Genomic DNA, 16,155 nt, shown 5'->3' with positions numbered 1-16,155 from the left:
ACTACTTTTGCTCTTTTATTCTTTACTTCACAGGTAGCTATATATATATATATTTTTTTAATTTATTACTATATTTTACACTTCCCCTATCCTTAAAAGAAACAGTAACTTTTTAGCCTTCATCAAACATTTTCTTAACTTTTGCGATTAAACATCGATTTGCAAGTAGTTGAATGATACCTCTTTCACGGCCGTAGGGGGTTGTATCACTTTCACTGACACTGAGCAAATTCGAGGAGGGTGTTAGAAAGACTGGCACACACACCCACACAAAAACACCAAATGCTACCTGTTTTACAGCATACGTAGCTTCCCTTTTTCCCTATTCGTTACATTGTCATATGATATTATTTCGCCAAACCTAGATTCATTACCTCATCGCTCCTCATCCTTCAAAAAAGCCACTGCAAACACAACTCATTCCGACTGCAGGCGACTTGAAGATCAGGACTTTAGGACACTTGCGTAAGTCCTCATGGGAAATGCACAGATCTTTTGCTGGCTCCAAAATCACAGGAAACTGAAAGTTATTAAATGTTGCTTCAAAGTAACTTTTAGAATTGTTCTTACTTTTTGAAATTTTTTTTTTTTTTTTTTTTAAGATTCTACTAGTTTCACTGTGTTTTATCACTGAGAGAACAGCACTATGGTAAACCTTGCTGCTTTTAAATGTGCTTTATAAATAAATCTTATATCATTATTTTTATGTTACGTGTCACGGAACGGAGGGGATCCCAGCGCGGACACAGAATGGCACGATGATTGAAATTTCAAAATGCGTTTATTTAAATGAGACGGACGAAGGCTGTGCAGGCGAGAGGCGGAAGACACTCAGGGGAAACGCCAGATCCAGGTCTGGACGTTAGCGTGTAAATCCTACCTAGGACAAGAGAAAAGTTCATTAGCTAAGCATCAAAACAGCAAGTACTCAAGGAAGGCAAGAAGCAACTGACAGCGAAACCAGACGAGTTGATCGGGCGACAAGGTGTGGCGTCCACTGGCTTTTGAAAGGTGGCTGATGAAGATTTCATGCACCTGTGGCTGCTCCGCCTGTTTGATGCCCAACCTGTAATCAGAAAAAAAGCATGCACACCTGCTCAAGGCGTGCCAGATCTCAGGAGGGAGGGGCAGAGGCCCTAACAATTAACCCAACCTAAGGGAAAGGCAACAGGCTACTTCCTGTTCTGCATCCACTGCCGATTATCCATAGTTGACACAGCGAAAACCAATTGAGTTATGTGAGTAACATGGAAAAAAAATATCTTCACAGAACAAAACAAATCTCACTCAGCACAGGAGTCTTAACGAGAACTACTTTTCTGGCATTATGTTTACATATTTCGTGTTGCATCATGCTAGTTTATGACAAAAGAGAGAGTATTTTACATGTAGTTTGATTGTTTTGCAAATTCAGTGGCTGATTTAGTGAGGATGATGATTCACTGTTGCTGTGTGGTCGATTGTAAAAAGATAACTTTTTTTCCCTTGACTTCCCACTGGAAAGAACTGCGATAAAAGAGAAATACTTTAGCTGCGGGCAATCAGGAGATTAAACCTGGTGTTCTGTCAGATTAGCATACCGTTATGATTTCCACACATTACATGTTGCTCAAAGCGTTTCATAATACTTCCTCCACTTTCAACACCATTTATCCTTGTCAGGGTCATGGGGTGCTGGGGCCTATCCCAGCTGACCAAGGGTAAAAGACAGACTACTCCTTAAACTGGTTGCCAGTCAGTTACAGGCAGGGGTGAAAGTGGCTAGACTTTCTTGCCGGAACTCCCTGACAAAGTTCGGCACGGAGCCCTGTTTTGGGGGGAAGAAGGGGGGCTTAAACCTCCTAAAACCAATGAAATGCAAAAATTGGCTTTTGGCACAGTTATAAATATAATGGCCAACTAAAAATTGCAATTCCTACAGAAATTACAATGGGATCTATCAGGTCACTTCCTGTTGATTTGGGGACATTTGGGGGACATTTTGAGGGACAACAAAGCACCGTTCCACCCAGTTCCGGCCTCAAATCTCTTACAGGACCTGCGTTCCGGATCGTTCTGGCCCACTTTCACCCCTGGTTGTAGGGTACACACAGAGGGAGACAACCATTCGCAACCACAGTCACAGTGCCACTGTGTAGGGCTAAATGAAATTGGGAAAAACTGATATTGTGACTTTTTGGGGGTTTGCGATATAAATAATGTGATATTTAAACTATAAGAATTTCACCAGACCACTAACTTGGTTTGGGAAGACTTTGGTTGATTTACCATGACCACATTGTATTCATATAATATGGTTTAATCCAGACTAATGAGGTTAATCTGTGAATGAAAATTGCTGTATATAAAAGGGATCCAGGAAGCTATATTTCTGTATGCTTAGGCTTTTAGAAAGCAAAACAAAAGTTTAAATATTCAGAAATTAAAAAGAATCGCACAACCTGTGATGGGACTTTTGCACATGTGTATATTGCGAAGATGTTCAAACTATATATTGTGCCGGTCTACCACTGAGTGGTAATTAATCCCATGATGGCCGCGCCGAAGTCAGGTGAATGCACCATTACACTATCAGTGACATTTTATAATATTGATTTCGTTTAATTTATCAAGATGTAATTGTTGACTAACTATGTTTGGGGAACGCTAAACTGCATTTGATAAAGTTATTTGGCCGCCTCCTTATATGTATTAAATAGCAGATACTGGAACATTTACAGTATTGTCATTGTATTGTTTGGGTTTTGTAACCATTTGATGTCTTATTTGTGCATATGTGATATTGATTATGAATAAATAACTTTTCCATAAATTTACATTTTAATACAGAAGTGTGTGTTCTAAGACGTAAAAATGGAAGAATTTCAAGTTGGCCCATGCATCCCTAGAATTTTCTAAGAGCGGCCCTTGGAGAAAACATTTTGGACACCACTGCATTAAATATTTTGCTCACTAACTCTTTATCGCGTCTTCACAGCCTGCCATTATGTTTGTGACTTCTTGCCACCCAACCAACTGCACATGCACTGAAGATATGCCAACATATAGATCCTCCTATTAAAGACATTTACTGAAGTAGAGCAAGATTATGCAGGTGGAAATCCTGTAGCTAAGGATGTGCGTGGCTGGCCAATAAGGAAAATACAATAGAGATAAAATCGATGTCAGAGAAACCAGAAGAAACAAACAAAAAAACGGGGATACGATTAAAAACACATTCTTTCCAGATCATCCAAAAAACAAGCAATGTGTACTGTCTTCATGTGCGAAACTTCCTTGAGTGAAGGCTTCCTCTACTCCACCCTCCTCCTCCTCTACTAGTAGATCCACAGAGCATAACTTCCTCCTGGTGGCATCCTCCCAGGGAGGATGATGTTGCAGCCTTACTGCTTCAGTAGATGAATCATTTATCTCTGATGCTTTGTGATGTGAATTGCAGCAGACTGAACCTGTGCTATGCAATCTGTCTCCAACAATGCACAGTGCCAAGGGTCTGAAGCATGTGTGTGCGTGTGTGTGTTTGTGTATGGTTTCTCTCTTGAACAAGGACATCTAGCCACTCCCTTTGCCCTACCCCCACCAATCGTCATGTCCTGATGTCTCAGAGCTGGCCTCACCCCAGTTAGGATTTATGGGTTGACTGTATGCACCAATATGAGACAAGTGCTGATTGCAGAGATACTAGTACAGTAAGTGATAGGATGAAGACAGGGTAAGGATCACTTTGTGGCCTACACAGTAATTGGTTAATATACAGATTGTGTGTAGAGGTCAGTGACAAAACACCACAGTTGCAAATGCCTGCTCACCACAGTGCTCACTGAGCGTTTGTCATATTGTGTGCTGTTTTCTCCATCCTCCTCCTGTAATTTCTCAAAACATTGACGAATCATTTATATTCATAATGTGGAAAGACCAAATAAACCTCTAGGGTCAAATTGAGGGAGGCCTCTATTCGTACAAATGCACATGTAGGGTGTGGCTTAACTAACTGCTGCCTGTTGTTTACTTGATAACATTGCCTTGTTAAAAATGAGAAAAAAAAGAACATGATTTTTAATTTTATTTTATTTTATGTTTTAGTTTTCCACGGCATATGTGCATAGCATTATTTATATTATTTGCACAAATGTCCCAATTCATTATTTGATGAAATGCTCTTTGCAGTGGCTATATCAATATCTATTATAAAATTATTGAATTGGAAACTTAAATTACAGAACATGCAAGATTTATGGTAGGCAATGAACTACCTTAATTTTGGTAATATAAGCCGCCGCCTACCAAATTTGACACTAAAACGGGATTTGTTTATAGACAAGACGCACCGGAACATAAGCCGCAGCTGTCCTCACTGTATAATTGTGATATTTACACCACAAGATATTAACCGGTAACACTTTGACAGCATCATCATAAGACTTTCATAAGACCGTCATAATTATGACATGATACTGTCATGAGCATTAATGAATGCGTATAACAGATGTCATTTAGTGTCATCCAGCAAATGCTCTCACTTTTGAATGAATGTAAAATATCCCAGCTGGACATAAATGAAGTTAGTGACAAAATTTGCTGCATGAACTTAAAAACATCTGTCATAAGCATTCAATAATGCCCAAGACAGTGTCATGTCGTAATTACGACGATCTATGACAGTCTTATGACGCCGCTGTTAAATAAAGTGTTACCTATTAACCCGAATAAATCAACAAATAAGGCGCACTGTACTATAAGCCGCAGGATTCAATATGAGGGGAAAAAAGTTGCGGCTTATAGTCTGAAAATTACGGTACTTACCTAAAGATGAAGGCTGATAACTAAAGATGCACCGATACCGATACTAGTATCGGCAGGGGGTGCCGATCCGGCCCGAAATGGTGGTATCGGTATCGGCGAGTACCAACAAAGACGGCGCCGATACCATTTACCGGTCCATTATTATAACATTTGACCGCAGCCTTTTTTTTTTTTTCCTCCTGGCGCTCTCTACACTCTGTCTCCGTGTTGTGTGATGACACGTGAACACCAAGCAGCTATCGCTATTGGCCTGCTCCAGACCAATGAGAACGGGCCAATAGCCACTCCTGACCAATGACAAGGCCGTTTGTCGGCGCCGACATGGCGGCGCCGACATAGCGGCGGTCGGGAAATATTTCAAAATAGAAATCCCGTCAATTAAAATCAATGGCTGCATGCAAGATTTGCGGCCTGAAAGTTTCGAGATGTGGAGTTAAATCGGCCAGTTTCAATACCTCGAACATGATAAAACATTTGAAGACGAAGCGTGAACGAACACAACGAGTTTGAGCCTGCAAGAGCAGGACTGCTATGGAAGGGCGCTGGACCGGTGCAACAATCTCTGGTCAGTTCACTACGTCAACTTTACTTTGTCTTTTACTTAAAGAAATGCTGCAGTAATTTGGGAACTGTTTCCAAAGTAGGGTTGCCACCTTTCAGAAATAGAAATAAGGGACCCCCCCCCCCCCCGTCCCAAAAAAGGATACTAATAGAGGGACGGGATGCTGTGATCAATTATTATTACTTATAATTGTTAGCGTCCACAAATGCGGAAACAAGGTTGGACCTCGAAGCGGACAACAAGCGGGGGATACGTACAAGGGTTTAATGATTGCAAACAAAAAATAACACGCAATCGCGGGATAGTAGGAATAACAAAAGGAGTCCGTGACAGCAGGTCGACGGAGCTCAATACTACAAACTCATAGGTTAACTAAGACGATAGGCAGCGAGCCAAAAAGTCAAAATAAAAACACTCAAATACCTGCACAGGGTAGAGGTTACAAAAGAGTGCAGCACACTAACAGAAAAAAACCAATGCAGGGGCATAACAAGAAAATGTAGCGAGACTATAGTGCGAGATGTCAAATGGCAATCAGCAAAGCAAATATCTTGGCAGCCTTCTCTGAGCTCACCCGTGCTTAAATGCTGCGTTGATGAGCCTGCATTGGATTCAGGTGCGACGTCAGGAACGCCCCCAGTAACAGCCCAGCAACAAAACACAATCTAACCAGCAGCAGAATGTGACAATAATTTCATGAAAGTTGCACTGTTTGGCCTTTGAGAGGTTTAAAAAAGTTTACTCAGTTCATTCAGAGTTTATTATTATGAACTTATTTTTACTTTCTTACAGTTGGGCTAGTATTATACTTTGTACAAATCCTTTACTATTTTGCAAAGGTAAGCAACAGCCTGACAAAGCCTTGATAGCAATGATTTCACATCCAATTATGTAGCTCTTTGGGGGAGAGAAAAAAAAAAAAATATATATATATATATATATATATATATACAGTGCCCTGCAAAAGTATTCGGCCCCCTTGAATCTTGCAACCTTTCGCCACATTTCAGGCTTCAAACATAAAGATATAAAATTGAATTTTTTTGTCAAGAATCAACAACAAGTGGGACACAATCGTGAAGTCGAACAACATTTATTGGATAATTTAAACTTTTTTAACAAATAAAAAACTGAAAAGTGGGGCGTGTAATATTATTGGGCCCCCTTGCGTTAATACTTTGTAGCGCCACCTTTTGCTCCAATTACATCTGCAAGTCGCTTGGGGTATGTTTCTATCAGTTTTGCACATCGAGAGACTGACATTCTTGCCCATTCTTCCTTGCAAAACATCTCGAGCTCAGTGAGGTTGGATGGAGAGTGTTTGTGAACAGCAGTCTTCAGCTCTTTCCACAGATTCTCGATTGGATTCAGGTCTGGACTTTGACTTGGCCATTCTAACACCTGGATACGTTTATTTTTGAACCATTCCATTGTAGATTTGGCTTTATGTTTTGGATCATTGTCCTGTTGGAAGATAAATCTCCGTCCCAGTCTCAGGTCTTGTGCAGACACCAACAGGTTTTCTTCCAGAATGTTCCTGTATTTGGCTGCATCCATCTTCCCGTCAATTTTAACCATCTTCCCTGTCCCTGCTGAAGAAAAGCAGGCCCAAACCATGATGCTGCCACCACCATGTTTGACAGTGGGGATGGTGTGTTCAGGGTGATGAGCTGTGTTGCTTTTACGCCAAACATATCATTTTGCATTGTGGCCAAAAAGTTCAATTTTGGTTTCATCTGACCAGAGCTCCTTCTTCCACATGTTTGGTGTGTCTCCCAGGTGGCTTGTGGCAAACTTTAAATGAGGCTTTTTATGGATATCTTTGAGAAATGGCTTTCTTCTTGCCACGCTTCCATAAAGGCCAGATTTGTGCAGTGTACGACTGATTGTTGTCCTATGGACAGACTCTCCCACCTCAGCTGTAGATCTCTGCAGTTCATCCAGAGTGATCATGGGCCTCTTGGCTGCATCTCTGATCAGTTTTCTCCTTGTTTGAGAAGAAAGTTTGGAAGGACGGCCGGGTCTAGGTAGATTTGCAGTGGTCTGATGCTCCTTCCATTTCAATATGATGGCTTGCACAGTGCTCCTTGAGATGTTTAAAGCTTGGGAAATCTTTTTGTATCCAAATCCGGCTTTAAACTTCTCCACAACAGTATCTCGGACCTGCCTGGTGTGTTCCTTGGTTTTCATAATGCTCTCTGCACTTTAAACAGAACCCTGAGACTATCACAGAGCAGGTGCATTTATACGGAGACTTGATTACACACAGGTGGATTCTATTTATCATCATCGGTCATTTAGGACAACATTGGATCATTCAGAGATCCTCACTGAACTTCTGGAGTGAGTTTGCTGCACTGAAAGTAAAGGGGCCGAATAATATTGCACGCCCCACTTTTCAGTTTTTTATTTGTTAAAAAAGTTTAAATTATCCAATAAATGTTGTTCCACTTCACGATTGTGTCCCACTTGTTGTTGATTCTTGACAAAAAAATTAAACTTCATATCTTTATGTTTGAAGCCTGAAATGTGGCGAAAGGTTGCAAGATTCAAGGGGGCCGAATACTTTTGCAAGGCACTGTATATAAACGGGTTGGTATCGGTATGGTATCGGTATCGGCCGATACTGCACAGCCAGATATCGGTATCGGGGCCAAAAAATGGTATCGGTGCAACACTACTGATAACATCGTCCTCTCACCTCGATTGTCAGATGCATGCTACCTGAGTAGCTAGAGAGTAGCGTCACTTAGGTTCCACCTGTTTGGAATGATACAGGCAGGTGTTTCCCCTGCAAAAATGGCAGGAAAATCAAGCACTAATGCCTCACAACCAGTCCCCAATTGGCACCAGGTTTCAGTAGTCAACCAAACTCTTAGCACCTTTCCACAAAAATAGCAAAAACTGGTCTAAAGCACCCCTTTGCCTGAGGCAGATCTGCGCTGGTCTAAATTTAGACAGAAGTGTAAACCAAAGCAATCCTGCTTGAAATTCATTGACTTCGTTGTCTTCAGTCATCACTTGCTTCTTTCTCTAGGCAATGCTTAAAGAGGGTGAGTATAAACAGAACATCAATACTCACAATTCCAGTGCGAGATTTGTTTCTTGCTTCAACACAGCATGATTTCACATGTTTTGGAACTAGTTGAAACTAGAACACTGTATTAGATGCAATAAGTTGACATCTAGAAGGACATTACTTCAAAAAGACTACAAAATAAGACACTCAGGCAATGAATCATAGCACAGGAATCAATAGTAAGCCTCTCTATTGATCTTGTGAGACATTGGCCACTGGTTCCTGCAAATTGATTACCACAGATGATTAACACAGATTGTTCCAAGTCAAACTGTATCTAGTGCAAGATTAATCTTGGAAATGTTCATAGGACTGCTGCTGTGTTTTCTGCAATTTCCACCATTATTGCTTTTAAATGTCCAAAGAATTCATCACATCACATAAAAATTGGTTAAAAAATTTGGAAGAAAAAAAAGACCTAAAACCACACATTTAAATGTACTTTTCTGTTTCTCGACTAATGATATTTTTGAGTGGCCATGCTGCTTATTTATTTCTAATATTTTGTGCAATATGTACCTACAGTATCTTTTCTTTAAGTTTTTTTTTGCATACTTTCCACACTGAGATCTTCAATCAAATAATAAAAATCAAACATAGATATCCTAAGTATACAAAAAAGTAAATGCAGTTTAAAAAGAAAAAAAAGAAAAAATAAAAAAATCAAGAAAAACAAAATTAAACTACCGGTATTCAAAGCTTCTTGGCCTAGTGCAATAAAAGGAATAAAATCCTAAACCCATCAGGCATTTAGCCTATCCTTTTACCCAAAGGAATGGTCTGTCAATCAATTGGCGTTGGAAGGGGCTTTCCATACAGGAAAGGGTTAGTTATCGATGGCATTAAATTTGACTGTCTTGGTCACGGGGTAGTTGGCTGAGGTGACCCATCGTGCTTGGTAGCTGCTTCTCTAAGCAGTTGTGAAAGGGATTGTTTCATATCCCTCCAAATAAATGATGAATCAAAAATCGCACATGATACAGATTTTCCCCCTTGCTGCTCTGAGATATCACTTTCCTTCAGGTAAACTAGGAGTAATCAGCTATCGACTACCATTCCTGTTTGGAAAGCCCCTCCCAACGCCATTTGATTGCCAGACCATTCCTTACGGTAAAAGCAAAGGCAAAGACAATGATAAGATGAGAAATAGATGAGGCATTGAAAAGCAATGCCTCTGTTTTTTCCGTTTATGTTTTTGAATGAAAAAAATGTAAAAGTCAATGACACAAAAAAAAAATTGTCATTGTTTTTTTCATTTGTTTTTCAAAGATAAAAAGAAAAAGTCAATGACAAAATATACTTATATAATTTCATTTTTTTATTTACTGATTTATTTATCTTTATATTTATTTATTTATTTTTTATTTTATTTTATTTTTATTTTTATTTTCGCACTCCTGTAATGCATAAGATAGAGTACATACATAATATATACTGTACATAACGCGTAATATGCATTAATAATTATTATATATTTATATATATTTGTATAATATATATAATAAATAATGAAACAATATATACAACATGCATAATGTAATTAAGGCCAGAATTAAGCAAAATGACAAAAACATTAAGAAAAAAAAAATCAAATCAATAATCAAACATGCACATTCAATACATCCAATACATAAACTAAGCATTTTGCTGATTTTATTTTGTGGTAGATTTGTCTACTTATAAGCAAAATTATAATATTTTTTTTCACTATGATGCAGTATTGACTACAATTATAACAGCTTTAATAGAACTCCAGTGCCATCTTTTTTGTTCATCATTAGTTTATTGCTCTCCTTTAGTTATACAGTAAATACAGTGTATCACAAAAGTGAGTACACCCCTCACATTTCTGCATATATTTTAGTATATCTTTTCATGGGACAGCACTGACAAAATGACACTTTGACACAATGAAAAGTAGTCTGTGTGCAGCTTATATAATAGAGTTAGTTTATTTTCCCCTCAAAATAACTCAAAATATAGCCATTAATATCCAAACCCTTGGCAACAAAAGTGAGGAAAGCCCGCAAACAGATTGCTGAAGACATGTCAACAAAGCACATGGAGTACTGGAACCATGTCCTATGGTCTGATGAGACGGGCGGGCTTTCTTGTGTACCGTCTTTAGAAGAGGCTTCCTCCTGGGGTGACAGCCATGCACACTAATTTGATGAAGAGTGCGGGGTATGGTCTGAGCACTAACAGGCTGACCTCTTCAATTTTTGCAGCAATGCTGACAGCACTCCTGTAACGAATCGCATGACATTTTGGAGGGAAAATGACAAGCAGTACTCGGTTTGGACATTTAGGGATGTATGTAGTTTCTAAGGGGTGTACTCACTTTTGTTGCCAGGGGTTTAGATATTAATGGCTATATTGTGAGTCATTTTGAGGGGAATATAAATTAACTCTATAATATAAACTGCACACAGACTACTTTTCATTGTGTCAAAGTGTCATTTTGTCAGTGTTGTCCCGTGAAAAGATATACTAAAATATATGCAGAAATGCGAGGTGTGTACTCACTTTTGTGATACATTGCATTTACTGTATAACTAAAGGAAAGCAATAAACTAATGATGAACAAAAAATATGGCACTGGAGTTCTATTAAAGTATGGTATGTACAACATGATTTCAAGTGACCAGACTAGTCTTTTACTGAAGAGATCTGTATTATTATTTTTTTTAATGACAACAGTGAGGTACAATGATGCTGCAATCCCGTTTACTTGGACATTGTGTTTCCAAAGATTACAACTCAATATAAGCCATATTTAAATGCGGAATGGAGGCTGCTGGAGAGAAGATGATGGTGCTGCTTTTACAGCTTTGACATTATCTGCCAAAAGCTATCAGCTCATTTCTGCCTCTTTATTTGATTAGAAAGAAGCAGTGCTGTGATATGAGAGAAATGAAATAGAACAGTCAGCAGACTCAGAACGTGGCGGGCTTATTTTTAGGTTGAAGATGGCAGGTTTGGAGGGATAACGTTTGATGATTAGTATTTAGCCTCCACCATCATTTCACATAGTTATACAGTCAGTCAGTTCAAAAATCGAGAGGAGTTCTACCTCAGGTTAATACATTCTAATTGATCCTCTCTTTTTGACTTCCCCTTTTGGAAGATATAACACTTTCTGAGAACATGTGCCCCACAGCCTGGGCCCAAGCAGTGAAAGATTTTCTGTTTTTGTGTACTCTGCACACAGCTGACATCTTTTTGGGACATCACTTTACTTTTGGACACAAATGTGTTCATGCCAACTTGTTGAGGCTAACTGGCATCTTTGAAACACTATTGTAGAGAAATGCAAGCAGTGTGCGTGTATAGGAAGAATGGAAATATATTTTTTTCTTTTTTTACTTAGTCTAATAAGAGTTTGACATGTGTTTCCACTTTACCGTGTGTGGTTTTAGAGTTTTACAATTGGACTAACACCAGCTCGTGGCGCTCATGATAATGATGCCTCGGGGAGATATGACTGAGGTGAAGAGTAAAGCCAAGGTCAGTTGGACGACCTGACTGAGTCCCGAGTGACACTCAACAGGAATTCTTAATCTGAGCTACTGACAGCAGAACGTGACATTGGCTCTGGTTATTCTTGAATGGGGTAGTAGCATCTTGTAGTAATTATTTCCAGTCGGTTGTAGTGGAAGCTATAATGGCTATGGTTAGGACCTAGCCATGTCTATGTTCAGGAGGTAACTTTGGTATTCTTTGGTGTTACCGCACACTCGGATCACCATCAATTCCTCAACCATATACCACCACCAGTAAGAGCATTCCATCAGGTGCACCAACAGCAAATACACTCTCTGATTAGCTGTTATATACAGCAAACCCCAAAATATTAAACATACAAATGCCTAACAATATAATAATTAGCTGATCGATTGTTACTGTTTTTTTTTCTTTTTTTTACTTTTATGTATGGACCAGCAGTTTGCTGCTATACCGTAATAAAACAAAATGCAAAGTAGCATATTTGTCAATTGTGCATTACAATAATATTTAACCATATTTATATCTACTATATATTTTTGGAAGGCTCTGGTCCAAATTGTGTTTGGATGTATCACACGGTGCGCCTTGTTATGTTACATTTTAGTGGGCTTTGAAATTGTTGTCAATCTAAAAACAAACAACAACAAAAACAATCTGTTTGAGAAACGAAATACTAAGTAATAATTACCTATAATTTTCATTTGACTGTGGAATGTTGCACATTCAGTACATTTACATAAAATGGCAATGCTTTTACTCGGTAGCAATCTACTGCACTTATTTGGTCTTATGATTCACACTGCAGTTCAATAGGATAGTTCCACTGTTATCTTGGGGAAGTTCAACAGAGCAATGAAGATGATGTTGAAACTCTGACAATTGCTATTTAAAAAAAAAAAAAAATTATCCTTGACAATTTTTTTCCTCATTCCATGACCCTTTATCTGAATTGTAGCTCTTTTACTTGCAGAAACAGCAAAGATAGCATTGGACTACAGTCAGTTGAATTTCACCCTCAAACGACAAATCTCATCTGTCACCCGTATGTTGTATTGGATTATTGCTTTTATGTTCATCTGCCCACCTCACCGTCATTCTCTTCATAACCCCTTTTACTTGTGTTTTATCAGTCTCCCTTATACCTTTACACCACATCTTCAGATAACAACTTCTTGCTTATTTTCCTCTATTTGGGTTGTCTACTATGAAGCTTGCTTGCTGATGGAATTTATGCTATCTGCCAGAGAACACAGGATCCTTGAGCTTGCACTCTGCAATCCTCTTTCTTTGTTTCAGCATCTTTTATGTGCAAGTAAAGTCTACTGAATGTGAATTGCTGCTGAAACTAATATACTCTGCCAGCATGACTCAATTAATGTGAGGAAACCGGCAGCGAGGGACTTGTTAAATCAATCAGAGCTTTATAGCATATTGGACGTTTAGGGTCAGTAATCATTTCAGCCATACTGTTCTTTTGAGCAAGCAGGATTTGATGTAAACTGACTGTGTTTATGTGTGCTTGCAGGTCTTAAATTTATTTCTATGACAACACAGAAGGCGTTGGTGGAGGAAATGAAAAGTGCAATGGAGGGCGACTCCAAGAGAACCAGTCAGGTGGGTGTATTGGGGAAGTCAAAACACTCACTTTACTTAGGACTCTAAATCATTAAACCCACCTTGATAAAGCATTTTTAGATCTCATCACAGTGCCTCAACCGAATGGACAATTAATAGGGCAAAAAATTGCACCAAAATGAGTATCGTAAGATGAAGACAAAAATTGACATTGTCCTCTCAGGTTCCAGAAGACCAGCAAGATGCAGATGAAAGCTCTGACAAGACTCCCAGCAAGGCTTCCAAATCTCCACAGAAGAGCAACAAAAGGCCCAAGACTGTCCCAGTTAAAGTCAGTTTGCTTGATGGCTCTGACTACGAGACTGCCGTTGAGGTGACTCATTTCACATATTATATTATAATTAAGTCTTTGCAAGATGCTAGAGTGAAATGTATAAGTTAGATTTCATTTATCCTGTTTTGTTGTCAAATGAGACCTTAAATAGATCAAGGACGACTGTTGCAAGTGAAAGACCTGTGGTTACCAAAGCAACAAACATGAATAGCAAAAAGAACATTCGAGATAGAAAGGCACAACTAGTTTCATTGGTAAAATTGATTCATTTTCATTGGACTTGTGGTTCAGTGGTGTGATGTGTGTAACATTGTGAGCGGGGAGGACACCTAGAGACTGCTTCTTTGCTGTCCACAGTAAGGACATGCTGGCCTTAAATTATCAGCCTGAATATTTTCAGAAACGGAAGTACGATTTAGCAAAGATGTGCATATGAATTTTGGTGACGATTTATCTCAGTTTTCAGATTCATTTTGACATTAATACTAACGGTCAACTAGAGATCACTTACACACATATATTCTTGGGGAGACAACTGCTCTGATTTTAGTTCGGAGACTGAGATTTTGTATTCCGATTCGCCTGAAGATTAAGTAGAAGAGGCCCAAGCCATCAGCATAAAAAAAAGTCAAATGTCTTTCCTTACTTTTCTCTCATCTTTGAGTGCAGAATCTGCCCTTACTTCTCATGAGGTTGGGAGTCGTACTCCACAAAGGTGCCCTTTATTGTCGGTATTACAGTCGATTTGAGTCTTTTAGATTTTGTAACTCCCAACTCCGAACTCTGACCAAAGCCCTTCATCTTCAAAGCCAGACTCATTAAATTGGTTATTTTCACTCGAGAGGTCCAACTTTCATCACATTGTTATCATTTAGGAATTTATGCAGGCTGACCCCTTCTTTTGGGCTGCTGCTGCTTCTTACAACAATATACTTGTTTTCTCTGAACACCCTGGTTTTGTTTAAAAAAAAAAAAAAAAAAAAAAACACAGAACACACTCAATAGTAAAAATAGGAAATGCTGTGGTATTCCCTTAACTGACGTCATCAGGTTGATATGTCATTAAAACAGTCTTAGCCTAGCCTGCTGAGAGCCATCTAAAAGAAAAATAACACTACTGAGTTTTTACGAGGGTGGGTAAATTATTGTGCTGACATAGTTTTTTACATTTTTACATAGAGTGCCGATGTTCAGCTCAGCACAATCATGGGTCCCTTCTAAAGGCGCTCCAAATAGTAGCAGAAAAGTCTGGCATAGCATATTTAAGTTTCTTCTTCGTTCTTTATTTTTATCACTACTCTGTCATTTTAGTCACCAGTAGTGATGGCAGGCAGCTAGCTAACCGACTTGGAAAAAAAAACCCAACAAAAAACAAGTTGTGTTAGTGCTTGGGCTGGCAAACAATATGTCTGACAGTTTTACAGTCACTAGAGTGAAAAATAGGTTTGCTCTGGAATTGTTCAATTGTCAATGCTATTTCATATGTTGACTCAGAGTTACTGGTGCAGGAGTGAGATGTTGCAACAGTGTTGTAAATAGTTGTTTTTGCAGTACTGTATTTTCTCTATAGCTTGTCGGGTGTTGCATGAAGGGGAAAAAAATATAACTACAATTATTTGGCACCCTTCTGATGGAGAACCGCCACAATGGTTGGAGCATTGGCCGCAATCCAATCTGTTGATTGGCTGACATACTTAAATTATCACTTCAACCTTAAAGGAATGTTTTGAATGTTCTCATGTTTTACTTTGTGTCATGTTCTTTTTCTTCTTCTCATATACGTACGTATATACATATGGCGGAAAACACAGACAAGACTGAAAAAGCAGTTTATGCCCCCTGCACTCTTCTTTAAAAGAAACTGCTGTATTTTAAGCCAAAAGAACTGTTGTGCTTGATAGAACAATATGGCTATATGCTGCCATAGCAGATTCATGGCGCACTAAGCCTGCGAACTATTTGTAATTTGACCGTTTTACCCTGAAAACCCCGTTTACAGACGTCGCACAACCGCTTTTGTTTCAACCTAGCCATAAAAAGAAGGTAATTAATTATATTTATTATTCAAAATGTCTGCCATTTTTAGCTTAGAATCATTAATTGATGTCTAAATTTTAGTTAAAAAAAAAAACAACTTAAAAAAATTATTCGCTCGCATATTTTAAACTTTTAAACGAATTACATCACAATGAAAAATTTGGCGTCTGTAAAAAAGTCACGGATATCTACCTCATAACTATCGCTTAATTGTATTTTTTTTTTTTTTTTTGTTACTGTCACATTTTCCCCGATGTG

At 38.7% G+C, this 16,155-nt stretch overlaps 1 protein-coding gene and 1 long non-coding RNA gene across 6 annotated transcripts in view; one reads left to right on the top strand and one right to left on the bottom strand.

Annotated features, from left to right (window-relative positions):
• si:dkey-178k16.1 (protein 4.1) overlaps window positions 1–16,155 on the top strand; it is an 89,630-nt gene that overhangs the window by 8,498 nt on the left and 64,977 nt on the right. For all 4 annotated transcript variants that reach the window (XM_057823169.1, XM_057823161.1, XM_057823153.1 and 1 more), the window contains exons 2-3: window positions 13,477–13,565; window positions 13,750–13,899. In XM_057823169.1, the coding sequence (XP_057679152.1) occupies window positions 13,494–13,565; window positions 13,750–13,899 (222 nt within the window). In that variant the 5' untranslated portion in view covers window positions 13,477–13,493. The remainder of the gene's footprint in view (window positions 1–13,476; window positions 13,566–13,749; window positions 13,900–16,155) is intronic.
• LOC130907761 (uncharacterized) lies at window positions 656–14,743 on the bottom strand. 2 transcript variants are annotated; one of them, XR_009061517.1, is made up of 3 exons: window positions 14,507–14,743; window positions 954–1,066; window positions 656–880 (listed from the first exon to the last, which is right to left on the bottom strand). It is a non-coding gene; the product is annotated as an uncharacterized LOC130907761 (long non-coding RNA). The 2 variants fall into 2 exon arrangements; XR_009061518.1 differs by having other exon boundaries at window positions 656–876.

The sequence above is a fragment of the Corythoichthys intestinalis genome, chromosome 2 (assembly GCF_030265065.1).
Source record: "Corythoichthys intestinalis isolate RoL2023-P3 chromosome 2, ASM3026506v1, whole genome shotgun sequence".
In the NCBI taxonomy this organism is placed as follows: domain Eukaryota; kingdom Metazoa; phylum Chordata; class Actinopteri; order Syngnathiformes; family Syngnathidae; genus Corythoichthys; species Corythoichthys intestinalis.
The sequence above is the reverse complement of the archived record's forward strand: the minus strand, read 5'-3'. Positions and strand labels throughout refer to the sequence as shown.